The sequence below is a fragment of the Mytilus californianus genome, unplaced genomic scaffold, assembly GCF_021869535.1.
Source record: "Mytilus californianus isolate M0D057914Y unplaced genomic scaffold, xbMytCali1.0.p SCAF_1, whole genome shotgun sequence".
In the NCBI taxonomy this organism is placed as follows: Eukaryota; Metazoa; Mollusca; class Bivalvia; order Mytilida; family Mytilidae; genus Mytilus; species Mytilus californianus.
The window spans coordinates 24,816,660-24,831,678 of NW_026262581.1; the positions used below are offsets into that span (position 1 = coordinate 24,816,660).

At 31.9% G+C, this 15,019-nt stretch overlaps 1 protein-coding gene and 1 long non-coding RNA gene across 4 annotated transcripts in view; both read left to right on the plus strand.

Annotated features, from left to right (window-relative positions):
* Positions 1-9,487: 9,487 nt before the first annotated feature.
* LOC127717769 (uncharacterized) overlaps positions 9,488-15,019 on the plus strand; it is a 222,782-nt gene continuing 217,250 nt past the window's right edge. For all 3 annotated transcript variants that reach the window (XM_052223581.1, XM_052223592.1, XM_052223570.1), the window contains exons 1-2: positions 9,488-9,567; positions 13,473-13,595. In XM_052223581.1, the coding sequence (XP_052079541.1) occupies positions 13,502-13,595 (94 nt within the window). In that variant the 5' untranslated portion in view covers positions 9,488-9,567; positions 13,473-13,501. The remainder of the gene's footprint in view (positions 9,568-13,472; positions 13,596-15,019) is intronic.
* LOC127717813 (uncharacterized) lies at positions 14,592-15,009 on the plus strand. Its single transcript, XR_007989427.1, has 3 exons — positions 14,592-14,631; positions 14,673-14,707; positions 14,994-15,009. It is a non-coding gene; the product is annotated as an uncharacterized LOC127717813 (long non-coding RNA).

Below are 15,019 nucleotides of genomic sequence, written 5' to 3' on the forward strand. Positions count from 1 at the left end.
GAATTTCCGTCAAAGGGGCATTAGCTACGAACTGGGAACAGTATATCTAACTAATATGTTCCTGCTACGAATTAGACCAACAAATGAAACATGATTATTTTTCAAACCTTGCATGTCTATCATATTTGTTTTTCGTATGATTGATTTGTTATAAATTAGGCCGTTATAGTTTTCTCCTTTGAAATGTTTTTCATTTTTCATGTCGGGGCCTTCTATAGCCGACTATACGGTATAAGGTTTTCTCATTATGTGGTTGAAGTCCGTACACGGTGACCTATAATTGCTCTCTACCACTTCGTTTAACTCTTTATGATAATTGTCTTATTGTAACATATCTCCTCATTTTTATATTTATGAAAGAAAGATATAGAATAATATTTCACTATACGCAGTCAGTTTGGTTCAGTTTCGTCAAAATAAGCTAAAAAACACCGTTGATGCATTATTGACTTGCATCAACGATGTTTTTTATTGTCTTCCTTGACTGTTCATGACGTTAAAATACTAAATCCCTGGGATGTGTTTTATTTGATTTCTGTCTCTGATGCATGATTTTTTATTATTAATTGTTTTGGCTTTTAACTAGCTGTCAGTAACTGCGAGTACTCTCAAATCGTACTTTCTTTTTAATTTGACCTGTTGATACTATTTGTAATGCTTTTTTGTTATTTAATGTTAACATGGATCTTGTCTATATACCAGCTTTGATTATTTGTTATTACTACAAATGTTCACTTCTTCGTACTATGAATATCAAAATTATTTCATTTCTCCTTAAATACTGTTCTTGCACCTGTACAGGAAGTTTTATCTAGCACGTATTGTATAGTTTTATTGTTGATATTCACCCAATATGTACCAAGTGTTAGATTAGTTTTATTGATATTAAAGAAATTTCTTGGTATTCCTAAACAGAAGATTTTTTTACACACAGAAGAAGAAGTATACTTAACAACAAAATTATTTTCATTTACCTGTGTATGATATGACGCAGGTTTCTTCAAAAGTGCTGATTTTCTAAATATTGTTTAACATTTCACAGTGGTATCATACTTTAAAAGAGGGACAAAAGATACCAGAGGGACAGTCAAACTCATAGATCGAAAACAAACTGACAACGCCATGGCCAAAAATAAAAAGACAAACAGACAAATAATAGTACAGATGACACAACATAGAAAACTAAAGACTAGGCAACACGAACCCCACCATAAACTGGGGGTGATCTCAGGTTCTCCGGAAGGGTAAGCAGATCCTGCTCCACATGTGGCACCCGTCGTGTTGCTTATGTTTATTTAAATCTGTTTATTTACTTTTGACCTTAATTATTTATCCCTTATAATTTTTATTAACTATGTATTTGGATTCAGGTATTATAGATCAAATTTATTCGTTCATTGTGTGTTAATTTACGTTTTTTGATTGAGTTAAGCCTTCCAATTGATATTTTATAGTGTGTCTTTCTATGTTGTGATGTTATACTATTGTTTCAGAAAAGGGAGAAGGTTTGGTACCATTAAAACGTTTAATCCCGCTGCAAATGTTTGCACCTGTCCTAAGTCAGGAATCTGATGTACAGTAGTTGTCGTCTGTTTACGTAGTTCATACGTGTTTCTCGTTTCTCGTTTTTATATAGATTAGACCATTGGTTTTCCCGTTTGAATGGTTTTACACTAGTAATTTTTGGGGCCCTTTATAGCTTGCTGTTCGGTGTGAGCCAATGCTCCGTGTTGAAGGCCGTACCTTGACCTATAATGGTAATTACTTTTATAAATTGTTACTTGGTAGAGTTGTCTCATTGGCACTAATACCACATCTTCCCATATCTAATTATCAACAAGAGTTAAACCAAGCGGTACAGAGCAATTATAGGCCACCGTGTACGGACTTAAACCACATAACGAGAAAACCCCATACCATATAGCCGGCTATAAAAGGCTAAATTTCAACTCATTAAAATCCATGTTCATTCAACCTTTAATTTGACCTTTAGCGGAGAAAGGTAAGCGCATGTGTTTAGCATGTGGTCAGTATGTTCATTCATTTAAAATAAAAGAATATCAACGTTTAAAAGTGAAACAATAGAGCCAGTAGGAATAACCATTTCGTTGACTGATCCGGTCTTACAAAATTATTTTTATACATATAAAACGGTGATTTACATATATTTTAACCTATAACATGAAATCAAACAGACATAGAAAGATCTTCGTTATACGATTGCACATGTTTGTCTGTTTATTCATATTCATATTTATGTTTATATTATTGGGTTAAATGACCGTCGACAGGCTTCAGAGGTCATGTCGATGGATAATTTAGATGGCGTCTATATAAAAAGAAAATGTGGTATGAGTGCCAATGAGACAACTATCCATTCAAGTCGTAATGTGTAAACAAGTAAACAATTATAGGTCAAAGTACGGCATTCAACACCGAACAGCAAGCTATAAAGGGCCCCATAAAATGACTAGTGTAAAACAATTCAAACAGAAAAACCGACGGTCTAATCTATACAAAAACGAGAAACACTTTATAAACCACACCAATGACATCCACTGAACAACAGGCTCCTGACTTAGAACAGATGAATAAAAATGCAACGGGTTTAAACCTTCACCCTAACCTGAAACCTTGGCGTAACATGTTTTGTGAGATCTCAACCCTCCCCTTTACCTCTAGTCAATGTAGAAAAAAGAAACACATAGCAATACGCAAAGTAAAACTCAGTTTAAAAGAAGTCCGAGTCCGATGTCAGAATAGGTAACAAAAGAAACTAAGCAAAAAATACATAAATGAACAAAGGACTACTAGCAGTTACTGACATGCCAGCTCCAAACCTCAATTAAACTGATTGAAAGATTAGGTCTTCATCATATGAAAATCAAGTACAATCCCTCCCGTTAGGGGTTTAGTATAATATCATACCATCATAAAATATATGAGAAGAACATAACCCGTTTCATGCCAACAACTGGTTTTAGAATAAATGTGTTTATTTCCGATGCAAAGACCCTATGAGTGAATCAATATTAATACCAAAAATATGCAATCCTTAATGACTTGACAACAGTATCGTAACTATATCCTTTCCGAATAAGTCTCTTTAAGGTTTGGTTAGCTTTTGAGGTGAATGCCGACATTTTTGTGCTTTGTAAAGAATATTACCACAAAATATTGGATGTGAAATACCTGAACGTATAAGATGTCTGCATGTTGATTTATATTTACGAATGATGTCCTTGTCCCGATGATAAAATTTAGTAAATGTTTTGACTAGTTTGTGATATCGAAAACCCTGGTGTAATAATTTTTCAGTAATACAGAGATTTCTTTCGTTGAAATCAAATACGTTGTTACATACATGAGCGAATCGAACAAGTTAAGATATATAAACACCATAAGATAGCGACAAGGGAACGTCACTATCTAAAAATCATCTCTTTTATCATAAATGTTGGTATTAAGTTTACCGTTAAAGATAAAGATATCAAGATCCAGGAAAGGGCAGTGTTCATTGTTAGTATTAGCTTTATTTAAAGTCATTTAGGCAGGATAAATCTCTTTAGTGTACATACTGAAGTTGTCATTATTGAGAGCCAATATATCATCTAAATATCTAAAAGTGTTATTAAATTTTTTAATCAGATGTTGTTTCGATGGGTCTTTGCTGATCATGTTTAGTCATAAATTGTAACTCATAACAATACAGAAACAGGTCCGCAATAAGTGGTGCACAGTTAGTCGCAATGGAAATTTCGATAACCTGACGATATACGGAATACCCATAGCGAACACAAATGTTATCTAGTAAAAATTCAAGGGCAGTTATAGTATCAAAGCAGGTCCAATTGACATAGTTCTTTTGTTTGTTGTTACTAAAAATTCGTAAGGGTTCCGCGGAACCCAGTGTCTCGCCTACTTTTGCTGTTAATCGCAGGCTCAACTAAAAATTTAATAAAAATATTCCTCTTGATACAATTTTTTTATTGTAAGAAGCTTCTGTCCAAGTTTGGTAAAAATCCAGGATAGTTTATGAATCTAATAAATGTTTTAAAAAATTTAACTGCAGACTGTATGTAATGTTAAGTGGAAGAAAAACTAAGTCCATTTATAAGTGAAATATGGATAAACAAGTACAAAATTTTAATAAAAATTTCCTTCTAGATACTAGCTTTTGATCATAAACAAACTTCTGTCCATGTTTGGTACAAATCCAGGATAGTTTAAGAAAGTTATTAAAATTTTTAAAACTTTAACCACAGAGTGAATGTAATGTTTCAGGGCAGAAAAACTAAGTCCATTTATTAGTAAAATACGGAAAAACAGAATTTTTTTTTTTACAAAATTTACTTCTGGATACTATCTTATGATCATAAACAAGCTTCTGTCCAAGTTTGGTTGAAATCCAGGATAGTTTAAGAAAGTTATTAAAGTTTCAAAAACTTTAACCACAGAGTGAATATTTGTGGACGCCGCCGACGACGACGACGACGCCGACGGAATGTACGATCGCTATGTCTCGCTTTTTCGACAAAAGTCGAAGGCTCGACAAAAATGACCTAAAAGAGTTTAAACATTTTTTTACAAAACAAATTTGTTGTTCACAGTACGAATACAGAAGTGAAAATTTATTGTCATACTAAATACTTATCAAAGGTGGTACATATTAAAGATAGTAAGACGAGATATAACACAAAATAAGTAATCATTGAATAACAGAAATGCATTACAAATTGTGTCAACAGGTCAAATTAACACGAAAGTACGATTTGAGAGTACTCGCAGTTACTGAAAGCCAGTTAAAAGCCAAAAACAATTAATAATAAAAAATCATGCATAAGAGACTAAAATCAATTAAAACACACCCTAGCCCGGGCCTAGGCAGGGATTTAGTGTTTTAACGCCATGGACAGTTAAAGAAGACACGACTTGTCTACAACACAGGTAGGCCATATCTGGACCTCTTCTGCTAGTTGAATATTTGTCTACTTGTGTAGATCTATTTCTTCCAACTATAACTGTTATTATTAAACGGACCACTTTTGTCTACCAGACTCAAGCTGGCGAACAATAAGTCAGCGAATAATAAGAAGCATCAAGCTAGCGAACAATAAGCCAGCGAACAATAAGAAAACGCGCCAACCTGATCATGCCTAAAAACCGAAGACTTGCCATAACTTGAAACGTCCTTTGAAATCTGATGACAATCATTTCCAGTAGGAAGACGAAATGCAATTCAATTTAACATAGACAAAGTTGGTTAGTTATTCATGTATTTAATGCAAAGTATTTTTAAGCTGGGCATCTACAATTCCTTTTAGCTAATCCTTTCTCTTTTTAGTGTTCTCTGATTAGAGATGGGTTTGTTGTCTTTATATTAATGAAACAATTAATAACAATAGTTCATAATGAACTAGTGTAACGATACAATTAAATCTTTTAGCTTATATATGCGTTTGAAAAGAAAAGAAAAAAAAAGGGAATGATTTTGGAACGTCAAGTATTTTTTGTTAGATTTTCTGTTGAAATAAAAGCTGATAACTGTTATACGCAGTTTTCTTCTTCTGTCAAAGAACTAGTACATTTTTCAATTTTTTCAAAAGTATTTCTTTACACTGTTAATTTATTTCGATAGGAAGAATGATTAGTGTAAGAGTGACACACAAATAGAACGAGAAACGAATTGCTACAGAGATTTTGGTTAATCTAAACGACATATTTTTTGAATTCAAAAAAAGATAATCTAAAATTTTTCCAATAATCACAAATGATAGGCAATTGCCTAAGGTTGCCTGGACCCAAAGACCCAGGTGGGAAGTTACGGAACTTTCATACTGATTGAGGTCCAAAGTTGGGGTATGGTGACCCAACCCCATCCCTTCTTTAATTCATAAAGGTTACCTGGAATTAAATACCCAGGTGGGTAAAGTTACGGAATTTCTACAACTGAGGTCCAAAGTTGTGGTATGGAGACCCCTCTCCTCCCAATGTTAGTTAATCCTTAACAGATTCCTGAGTCAAAGCTTTTGACTTTTGCCCAGAACAGATTACCCAGGTCATCAGATGAATAATTTTATGTTTTTCTTTATATTTCTTGACTCTATGCATTGCCAAACATTATGTGCCAATTTGGAAAAGTTTTCAAACATTTTATTTTTGTTGGGCCAAAACCGGTCATCAATGCCCCCACTCCTCTATTTTCGTAGTTCACCTTTTTCAATGAAACCAAAGAAAAAAAATATATCACATGAATCTACAGTACCATACTAGAAAAAAGACCAAATTATTATTATCAGCTTCTTGAACAACATGTTTTACAGTAACTAGAATACTCACTCAGTCAATCCAAGATGCGGGGTTATTAGTCCAGCGTAATTGAATGTTCTAGTTTTTACTTGAAATATTGTGTATAAATAGATATGCATTAACTATTATATCTAACCAGCTGGCCTATAGGGTCAATGTGACCTTTTTACAATATTTGTCGTCTGTCGTTTGTAGTCCGTAGTCGTCCACCGTCATCATCCGTTTACTTTTACAAAAGATTTTCCTCAAAAATGATCCGCTAATTAAGATCTACTTATTAGTTATTGTCGTCAGTTGACTGTTTATATTTTGTTGAATAATCTAAAGTGTAAACAGCATTCCCTGTTATTTTATATACTTTTCAACTAGAAATTATGTGTTGTGTGAAATTGCTTTCCGTACTTTCGGCATCCTGTCAAATAGTTCCTAAAATAACATTTTTTTTGTAAACGTATATGATTACCTTTAAAACAAAGGCATTTGAGTAAATTGATTTCTTTTTGAAAATGCGGATTTCATACTTCTTTTTGTTAAAGGCTTGAGAACTATATTATGTATCAAGGGACGGGGTTGGGTCACCATACCCCAACTTTGGACCTCAATTATAAAAGTTCCTTAACTTTACCCACCTGGGTCTTTGGGTCCAGGCAACCTTAGGCTATTGCCTATCATTTGTACCCAGTGTGGACAAAATCTTTGCCGTATAGGGACTCTTTATAAATTGAAGTAGGAGGGGGTAAGGGTCACCATACCCCAACTTTGGACCTCATTTGTAGAAATTCCGTAACTTTACCCACCTGGGTTTTTTTCCAGGCAACCTTAGGCAATTGCCTATTATTTGTACCTAGTGCGGACAAAAGCTTTGCCGTAGGGACTTTTTTTTGATTAAAGTAGGAGGGGGTTGGGCCACCATATCCCAACTTTGGACCTCAGTTTTAAAAATTCCGTAACTTTACCAACCTGGATCTTTTAGTCCAGGTAACCTTAGGCAATTGCCTATCTTTTGTACCTAGTGTAGACAAATGTTTTGCCGTAGGCACTTTTGTTATGGATTAAAATGGGACACCATAAACAAAGGTCAACTATATAGTAAAGGGGGGGTAGGGTCACCATATGCATTCCCCAACTTTGGACCGTTTCCCCGATTATAATTCCAATGTTAAAATGAAATAGTTCGTATTGTTGTGATTGGATTTCGGTTTTTCCGTCTGTTCCCCGAGTTTTTTTTTAATATGCCTCCTTGAAAAGCTTTAATTTGAAAATTTTGTTTTTTAAATTAGCTAAAATCTTTATATTCCTTCATATAACTTGTTACGTGTGTGTCATTGTCACATAAAACACATTTCCTATTGAAATGTAATAAATAAATTGCCAGTTTTCAATCATTCCTAACAAAAACTGTAGATATTTTTTAGCTTTTACTTCAACTTATAATTCTGACACCAAAATTCTGTACTTTACGTTCCAAAATCGGTATATTGTTTTTTTTTCAAAAGCATATAAGCATGTGGATTTAATTTTATCTTTACACTAGTTAAGTATGGTCTATTCCTATTATTTATTCATTATTATCATGATTATAAAGACAAAACGTTTATACTCAAAAGTAATCAAAATAGGGAGAGGAGAATCTAAAAGGAATTTTGAAAATCCTACAAGAGATGTCCTGTGGTCACGAACAATTATATGTTGTCTTGAATAAATAAATACTTGTTAATAAATAGCCTTTGTAAAAATGTATTGCATTTCGTCTTCCTACTGGAAATGATTGTCATCAGATTTCAAAGAACGTTTCATGTTAATGCAAGTCTTCGGTTTTTAGGATGATCAGTTTGGCGCTTATTTCTTATTGTTCGATGGCTTATTGTTCGCTAGCTTGATACACCTTATTGTTCGCTAGCTTGAGTCTGGTCTTTTGTCTTTGGAACGCTTAGTTTCTACAACATCAAAATTTGTTTGTAATAACAACTTTATTGCTTTTTCTTAAAACCGCTGCTACTTCTTTTTTATGTTTGTTTTTTGTTGTTTTTTTGGTTAATTGGAGGAATCTAGTACTGATGGCAGATCTTTCATAGTTTTTGTTAAATCTATTCATTACTTTTTAAGTGTGGTATCTTTGGTGAGTTTTTTAACTGACTAGACTAGCTTTACCAAGGATTGCACTTGATATCAGTATATAGTAGTGTATCATTTGTTCTTAAATTTCTGTATTCTTTAGTTTTTATGCCTTTTCTCTAGTATTCTTTATACATTTTACCCGTTTGTCTCTAACCTTTATATTTTAGTACCTCATTATTCTCTATTCTTTCCTTTTTTGCCTTTTTTCTCTATTCTTTATTATGTTTGCCCTTTATTCTGCATATTTTGTCAATTATTCTCTATTCTGTAAACCCCATCCAAACCCTCTACTAAGCCGATATAATAGAGTTTGACATTGTATATAAACATATGTCTATTGTGACAGCAAAATGCCTTGAGTGTGTAGGTAAAGGTAATATCGTTGGTTAGCTTGCTTGTTAGCTGAACCGTGAAGTCATTATTAGGTTAGGTACAATTAAAATGTATACTACCCTCCTTTCGGAGTAGTCTACTCCTACAGACAGATATATTGGTTATCTGTCGGACTAGTCTACTCTTAAAGGAGGGTAGTATACCTAACCTAATAATGACTTCACGGTTCAGATAGCAAGCAAGTTAACCAAAGATATTACCTTTACCTACACACTCAGCCTTTTGCTGTAAGCAATGTATGTGTTGACCTCTACCTATATGTGTTGTCCCTTTGTTGTTGTTTTTTTTATTTTGCCCCCTTTCTCTTTCCATAGCCGACAACCTTGCTTCGGAAGTTGTAAAAAAACTTGTAAGATTCCAGCTGCTGCTATTTTTAGTAAATGGGTGCATGCAATTTTGGGATGTTATCCATCGGACTCCATCTTAGAGCACTGGAATATAACGACTGAATTATTCGTGTTAAGAAAAAACCTAAATCAAACCCCGATAAAAATGGCTGAGCAATTACGAAAGACAAGAAATAAAAGATGATGTTATAGAATTACTAATAAAGTGATTTTACTACTTCGATAAAAAGTAAAAAAAGTTGTCTTTTTGATTTTTAAATTAACACTTTATCAAATTCTGTTCTTTTAAGCGTCTCATTGATACTGATCATATCATCTCCTTTCGGAATCTGAAAGTATAAACAAAAACCACAAAAATATTATAATGAGATTGAATTTTTTCACATGTATATTTTATTTTGTAAGTATATATAAAGCCCAAAGAAAGGGCTTATTAATTGAATTCTAATTTACTTCATCCAAATATGTAGTGCTTGAAAAGAAAAATATATCTGTACCGAGTAGCTGCTTCAGGGAAAACTATTTTCTTTATTACTTGGGAACAATTAAAAAATATATTTGATCAGTGTTTATAAGACAATGTACTACTCATTATTGTTCCATAGGATTAAATAAAAAATAACAATAATTTTCCTAGATTTCATTTAATTTTTTTCATAGAAGCTTACTTGGGTCAATGAGATTGATGAAGAACAGAATAAAAAAAAAAAGAATTAAAAAAGAGCCATTGCCATTGGCATTGATCAGTCAGTAAGGAGTATTCATTTAGGGATTTGAATCAGAGTAGTTATTTTGTTTGTATAATAAAATAAAAAAATGCTGGGCTCCTAAACTCAGAAAGGGATAAGACGTTAATTTAATTTATTGCTGGTCCAGGTAACTAATAATTTTTGAAGGCAGATATGTAGAGTTATCTCCCTTAGTCATCAATTTTTTTTCATTGATAACAGACATACATCATGTATGTAGTTCTCGAAATTGGCAAGCATGTAACATTTTCCCCAGCATTTCCTACTGAAATAACTTATCTGACAGATTCCATAAGACTGTACTTTGCCCAGACACATCTTGTAAATTTTACTTGTAGTTGTCAAAAAATCTGCAGAATTGAACTTTTAAACATCATTTTATATATTCTCAGGTTTTTATTTATGACAATGCCTATTAAGGTAGATCAAGTGTCTTTTTCTGAACATCCATTTTGGTCATCTTACGAAAATACTTTTTTCTATTTAAAAACATTATACCAAGTATCATTCAACATGTTCAATGTACAACAGAAACATCTAAAACTTGAAATTCAAAGATTAAACTACTAAATAATTAAGGATGTACTTAGGTCAGGTTTAAGAATTTTTGTCAGATGTTCAGACTCCTTGGTTTTTTTCCTACGATACAGGGTAAAATATTTTGCCCCATAACCATGATAACACCCATTTTTCTTTTCATATACATGATATAAGACTTCAATAGCTCATTAACCAAAATTTTAGCAGATTCTAGATTTCTCTTTTTTGATTTGAAACCCAAATAATTCCAATGCAAATATAAGGTAAAAGTCTGATGTCGGACTTTTCCCGTCATTTTAAAAAAATTAAATATCTGGAAAAGGAGCTCCATAACCTATCAATATTTTTAGCTTATTTTGTTCCTTAACTAATGCTCTTCTGACTAAAGTATCAATTTTAAATTCTAGAATTTTAAAATTTCACCTAAGTATATCCTTAAGTGCCATAAAGTGTATTTAAAATTTTTAGAAAAAAATCCCTTTAAAATCAAGGGCAGATAATCATGATAATGATATTGAATTTGATAGGACAATTTATGTTTTTTAAACTTTTCCAAGAAAATTAAGTATCCCCTATATAACCCATATAAAATAACTGATTTCTTTAATTTCAATGTATTTTAACGAAAAAACGGGTCTGTGACCTACCGTTTTTATATTGAAATTTGAAAGTATATTGACCCAGAAGTTTAAGAAAAATCTCTCGTTGAACATTTAGACACCCCAGCTACCTTAAAGGAATAAGCACTTATTAGTCTGTTGATAAGAGGGGCATACATGTATAATTACATGCATGGTTGCATGTATATATCAAGTTCTTGATCTGTTAATTAGTTGATTAATTACATATATACATTTTGTATTTCAAGTGGTTGTTTTAAGTCAACAGGGGTATAATTGTCTTCTACTTTCTTCCAAATTTTTCTTTGTCAATTATTTTATGATTTATGCTTGTCTGTGGTGGTTATCCTGTTCATGATGTCCAAATCGTGACTTTTGTTTAACATGGGACTACAATTTAGATATTCTTGTTCATGTACACGTACATACATTGAATACTCAGAGTTGAATTGTGAAATAGAATTAGACTCTACATTTTTTTTATAAATTTACAAACAAAAAAAATTAAATTAAAACAAAAGTAGAAATATATATATATATAGCATGTTCAATAAACTTAATATAGGCATATGAATTTAAATGACTCACTTTGTAAAGGAGTTTAAGCTGGGACCTGACATATTAGGTACCAGGTATACATGGTATAAGCAAGGAAAAAGTTTAATATTCTGAATTTAGGCAAAATATTTTTAATTAATTTTCTCCATGATAATTGAAATCAAAAGAAACAATCAAGATAAAAAAATTTGAACCAAAAAAAAGAATTTCTTATTCTTATTCATGTTATTTTAAACAGTATATTCATGATATTTATTTATATTTTTCATTAAATTAAAAAAAGATAAAAAAATTAAATATGCTATATTTAGGCACTGGCCAAAATTATGTATTAAAATGTTTTTTTTTAACAATAAAATCAATCACCCACTAATCATTTTACTTAAAAAAAACTTGACAGATTCAGGTAATGTAGAAACATTATTTGCATAAGTAAAGTTCAGGAAGAGCATAAGGGGAGATTATTCAATCATTGAACATGTTGAAAAGAAAATTTAAATCTAACAAACTTACTTATACAAGTAAATGTTAAAATTATTTACATCTTCATGTATACAAATATTACGTGTTATTATAATTTCATTATGAAGATATAACCGTGAATGTCAGCAGATGTTTATAATGTATATCTGTATCAATATAAAAATATGAAGATGTGGTAATACCGTATGATTGCCAATGAAACAACTATCCACCAGAGTTCAAATAAAAAAGATGTAAGCAATTATAGGTCAGGATACTGCCTTCAACAATGATAAAAAAAACATACCTTATAGTCAGCTTTAAAAGGCCTGTGAAACAATTGAACGTGTTCAAAGGAGAAAACTAACGGCCAAATTAATAACAATACAATTTACGAAAAACAAATACATCACAGACATGAACCATTGACAACCACTGAATTACAGGCTCCTGACTTGTTACAGGCACATAAAGAATGGACTACTAGAACCTCAGATTCCCATAAGGCTATACTTTTTAGTATATATATATATATATATATAACATGTATAATGCTAGTCAAATGCGTTTTGTTAAAATATACTTTTTCACTCTTTTGGTCTTTTGGAAAATGTTGTTTGTGCTGTATTTAGACTGCTCTACCAAGAAATTTGTTTTGCATGCACATGTATAAAAAATGCGGTATTTATCCAACGCAATCATAGGTTTGAACGTTGTTTTCAATTTAGACTTGTTTATATTTTTTCGTTTGGGCTTGTATTATATTTGCCTTCGGGTGTATATGATCCGTTCATCCTAATTTGACTCTTTAAAAATTCAAGAGTCTATCCTAAATTAAGGTAAATTATATGGCCTTCCAAATACCGTTTCGATTCCTAACATCACTGAAGAGACATTAATTGTCGAAATCCGGATATGGTGTACAAAAACCTTTGCACCTTTTGTTTGCGGTATACCATCTTTTCCGCAAGTTTATTGTTTTCTGTTTAGTATTAAATTTATAATTTAGATCCATTTATTACATTGCCAATGGCAGTCAGCAGGGTTTAAGAACATTTGTTGTTTGACCTGTTAGTCAAATGCGTTTTGTTAAAATATACTTTATCACTTTTTTGGTCTTTTGGAAAATGTTGTTTGTGCTGTATTTAGACCCCTCTAACAAGAAATTTGTTTTGCATGCACACGTATAAAAATTGCGGTTTTTTCCAACGCAATCATAGGTTTGAACGTTGTCTTCAATTTAGACTTGTTTATATATATATATATATATAAACATAAACAAGTCTAAATATAAATATGTAAAAATACAGCCATGTTTCGTATTACACATTATTTAATGACATGACATCTGCAAATGTTTTTTTTTTATTTAATAGGAAATATTGTGTTGACATATTGAGAACAGATGTGGATATGTGATTTAGAAGCAATGACAGAATATTTAGGAACAATTTTCACCTTACTGTCCTTTCTTGCACTGTCAGCTTGTAGGGTACCAGGTAAGCTTCATCTATCTATCTAACTGACATGTATGGTACCATGTAAAGTTAAGCTACTGCACTTACTTGTGGGGTACCAGGTAAAGTTCAGCCATTTCATTCAGCAGAAGTACAAAATGTTATTAAAGAATAAACTGTTGAAACAGAGATGTGTCTCGCCTCTTTGTAATTTGATAGTAAAATTCAAATGTTGAATTTCAAACAGCAATACTTTAACATGTAAAATATGCAAAATATTCAAAGCCATTGAACCATGACTTAAGATTCAGGGACTAATAATTTCCCTGAAAATTAGATATGCCAATGCTAATACAATTGCATTTCTCCAAGTAGTTCCCCTTAACCTGACCTAATCAAAAACTTTACTATGTTAACATGTTAAACTTGTCAAAAATTTCAAAGTTATTAGACCATGACTTAGGGGAAAGGGCCAAGTTCCTGGCCAACTTCTCTTAATCTCCATGGAAATGAGATGTGCCAATACATGTACTTATACAACTGCATACCAAATATCATAGACTTATCATAAGCGGTTCCCCTTAAACTGACCTAATCACAAACTTTAACATGTAAACTATGAAAAAATTTCAAAGTCAATAGACCATGAATGAGGGGCGGGGACCAAATAATCTCCATGGAAATAAGATATGCCAATACTTATAAAATTGCATACCAAATATCATAGACTTAGCATCAATGTTTTCCCTTAAACTGACCTAATCACAAACTTTGACATGTAAACTATGAAAAAAATTCAAAGTCAATAGAACATGACTGAGGGGTGGGGACCAAATAATCTCCATGGAAATAAGATATGCCAATACTTATAAAATTGCATACCAAATATCATAGACTTAGCATCAATGTTTTCCCTTAAACTGACCTAATCATGTAAACTATGAAAAAATTTCAAAAGTCAATAGACCATGACTGAGGGGATGGGGCCAAATATTTCACATCCCAACGGTAACTTTGTGAAGATTATATTACATACCCCAAAGGTAACATTGGGAAAATTATATTACATATCCCAAAGGTAACATTGTGAGAATTATATTACACATGTACATCACAAAGGTAACATTGTGAAAATTATATTACACATCACAAAGGTAACATTGTGAAATTTATATTACATACCGGTATCCCAAAGGTAACATTGGGAAAATTATATTACAGATCCCAAAGGTAGCATTGGGAAAATTATATTACACATCCCAAAGGTAACATTGGGAAAATTATATTATATATCTCAAAGGTAACATTGGGAAAATTATATTGTATATCCCAAAGGTAACATTGGGAAAATTATATTACACATCACAAAGGTAACATTGGGAAAATTATATTACACATCACAAAGGTAGCTTTGTGAAAATTATATTACACATCACAAAGGTAACTTTGTGAAAATTGTATTACAC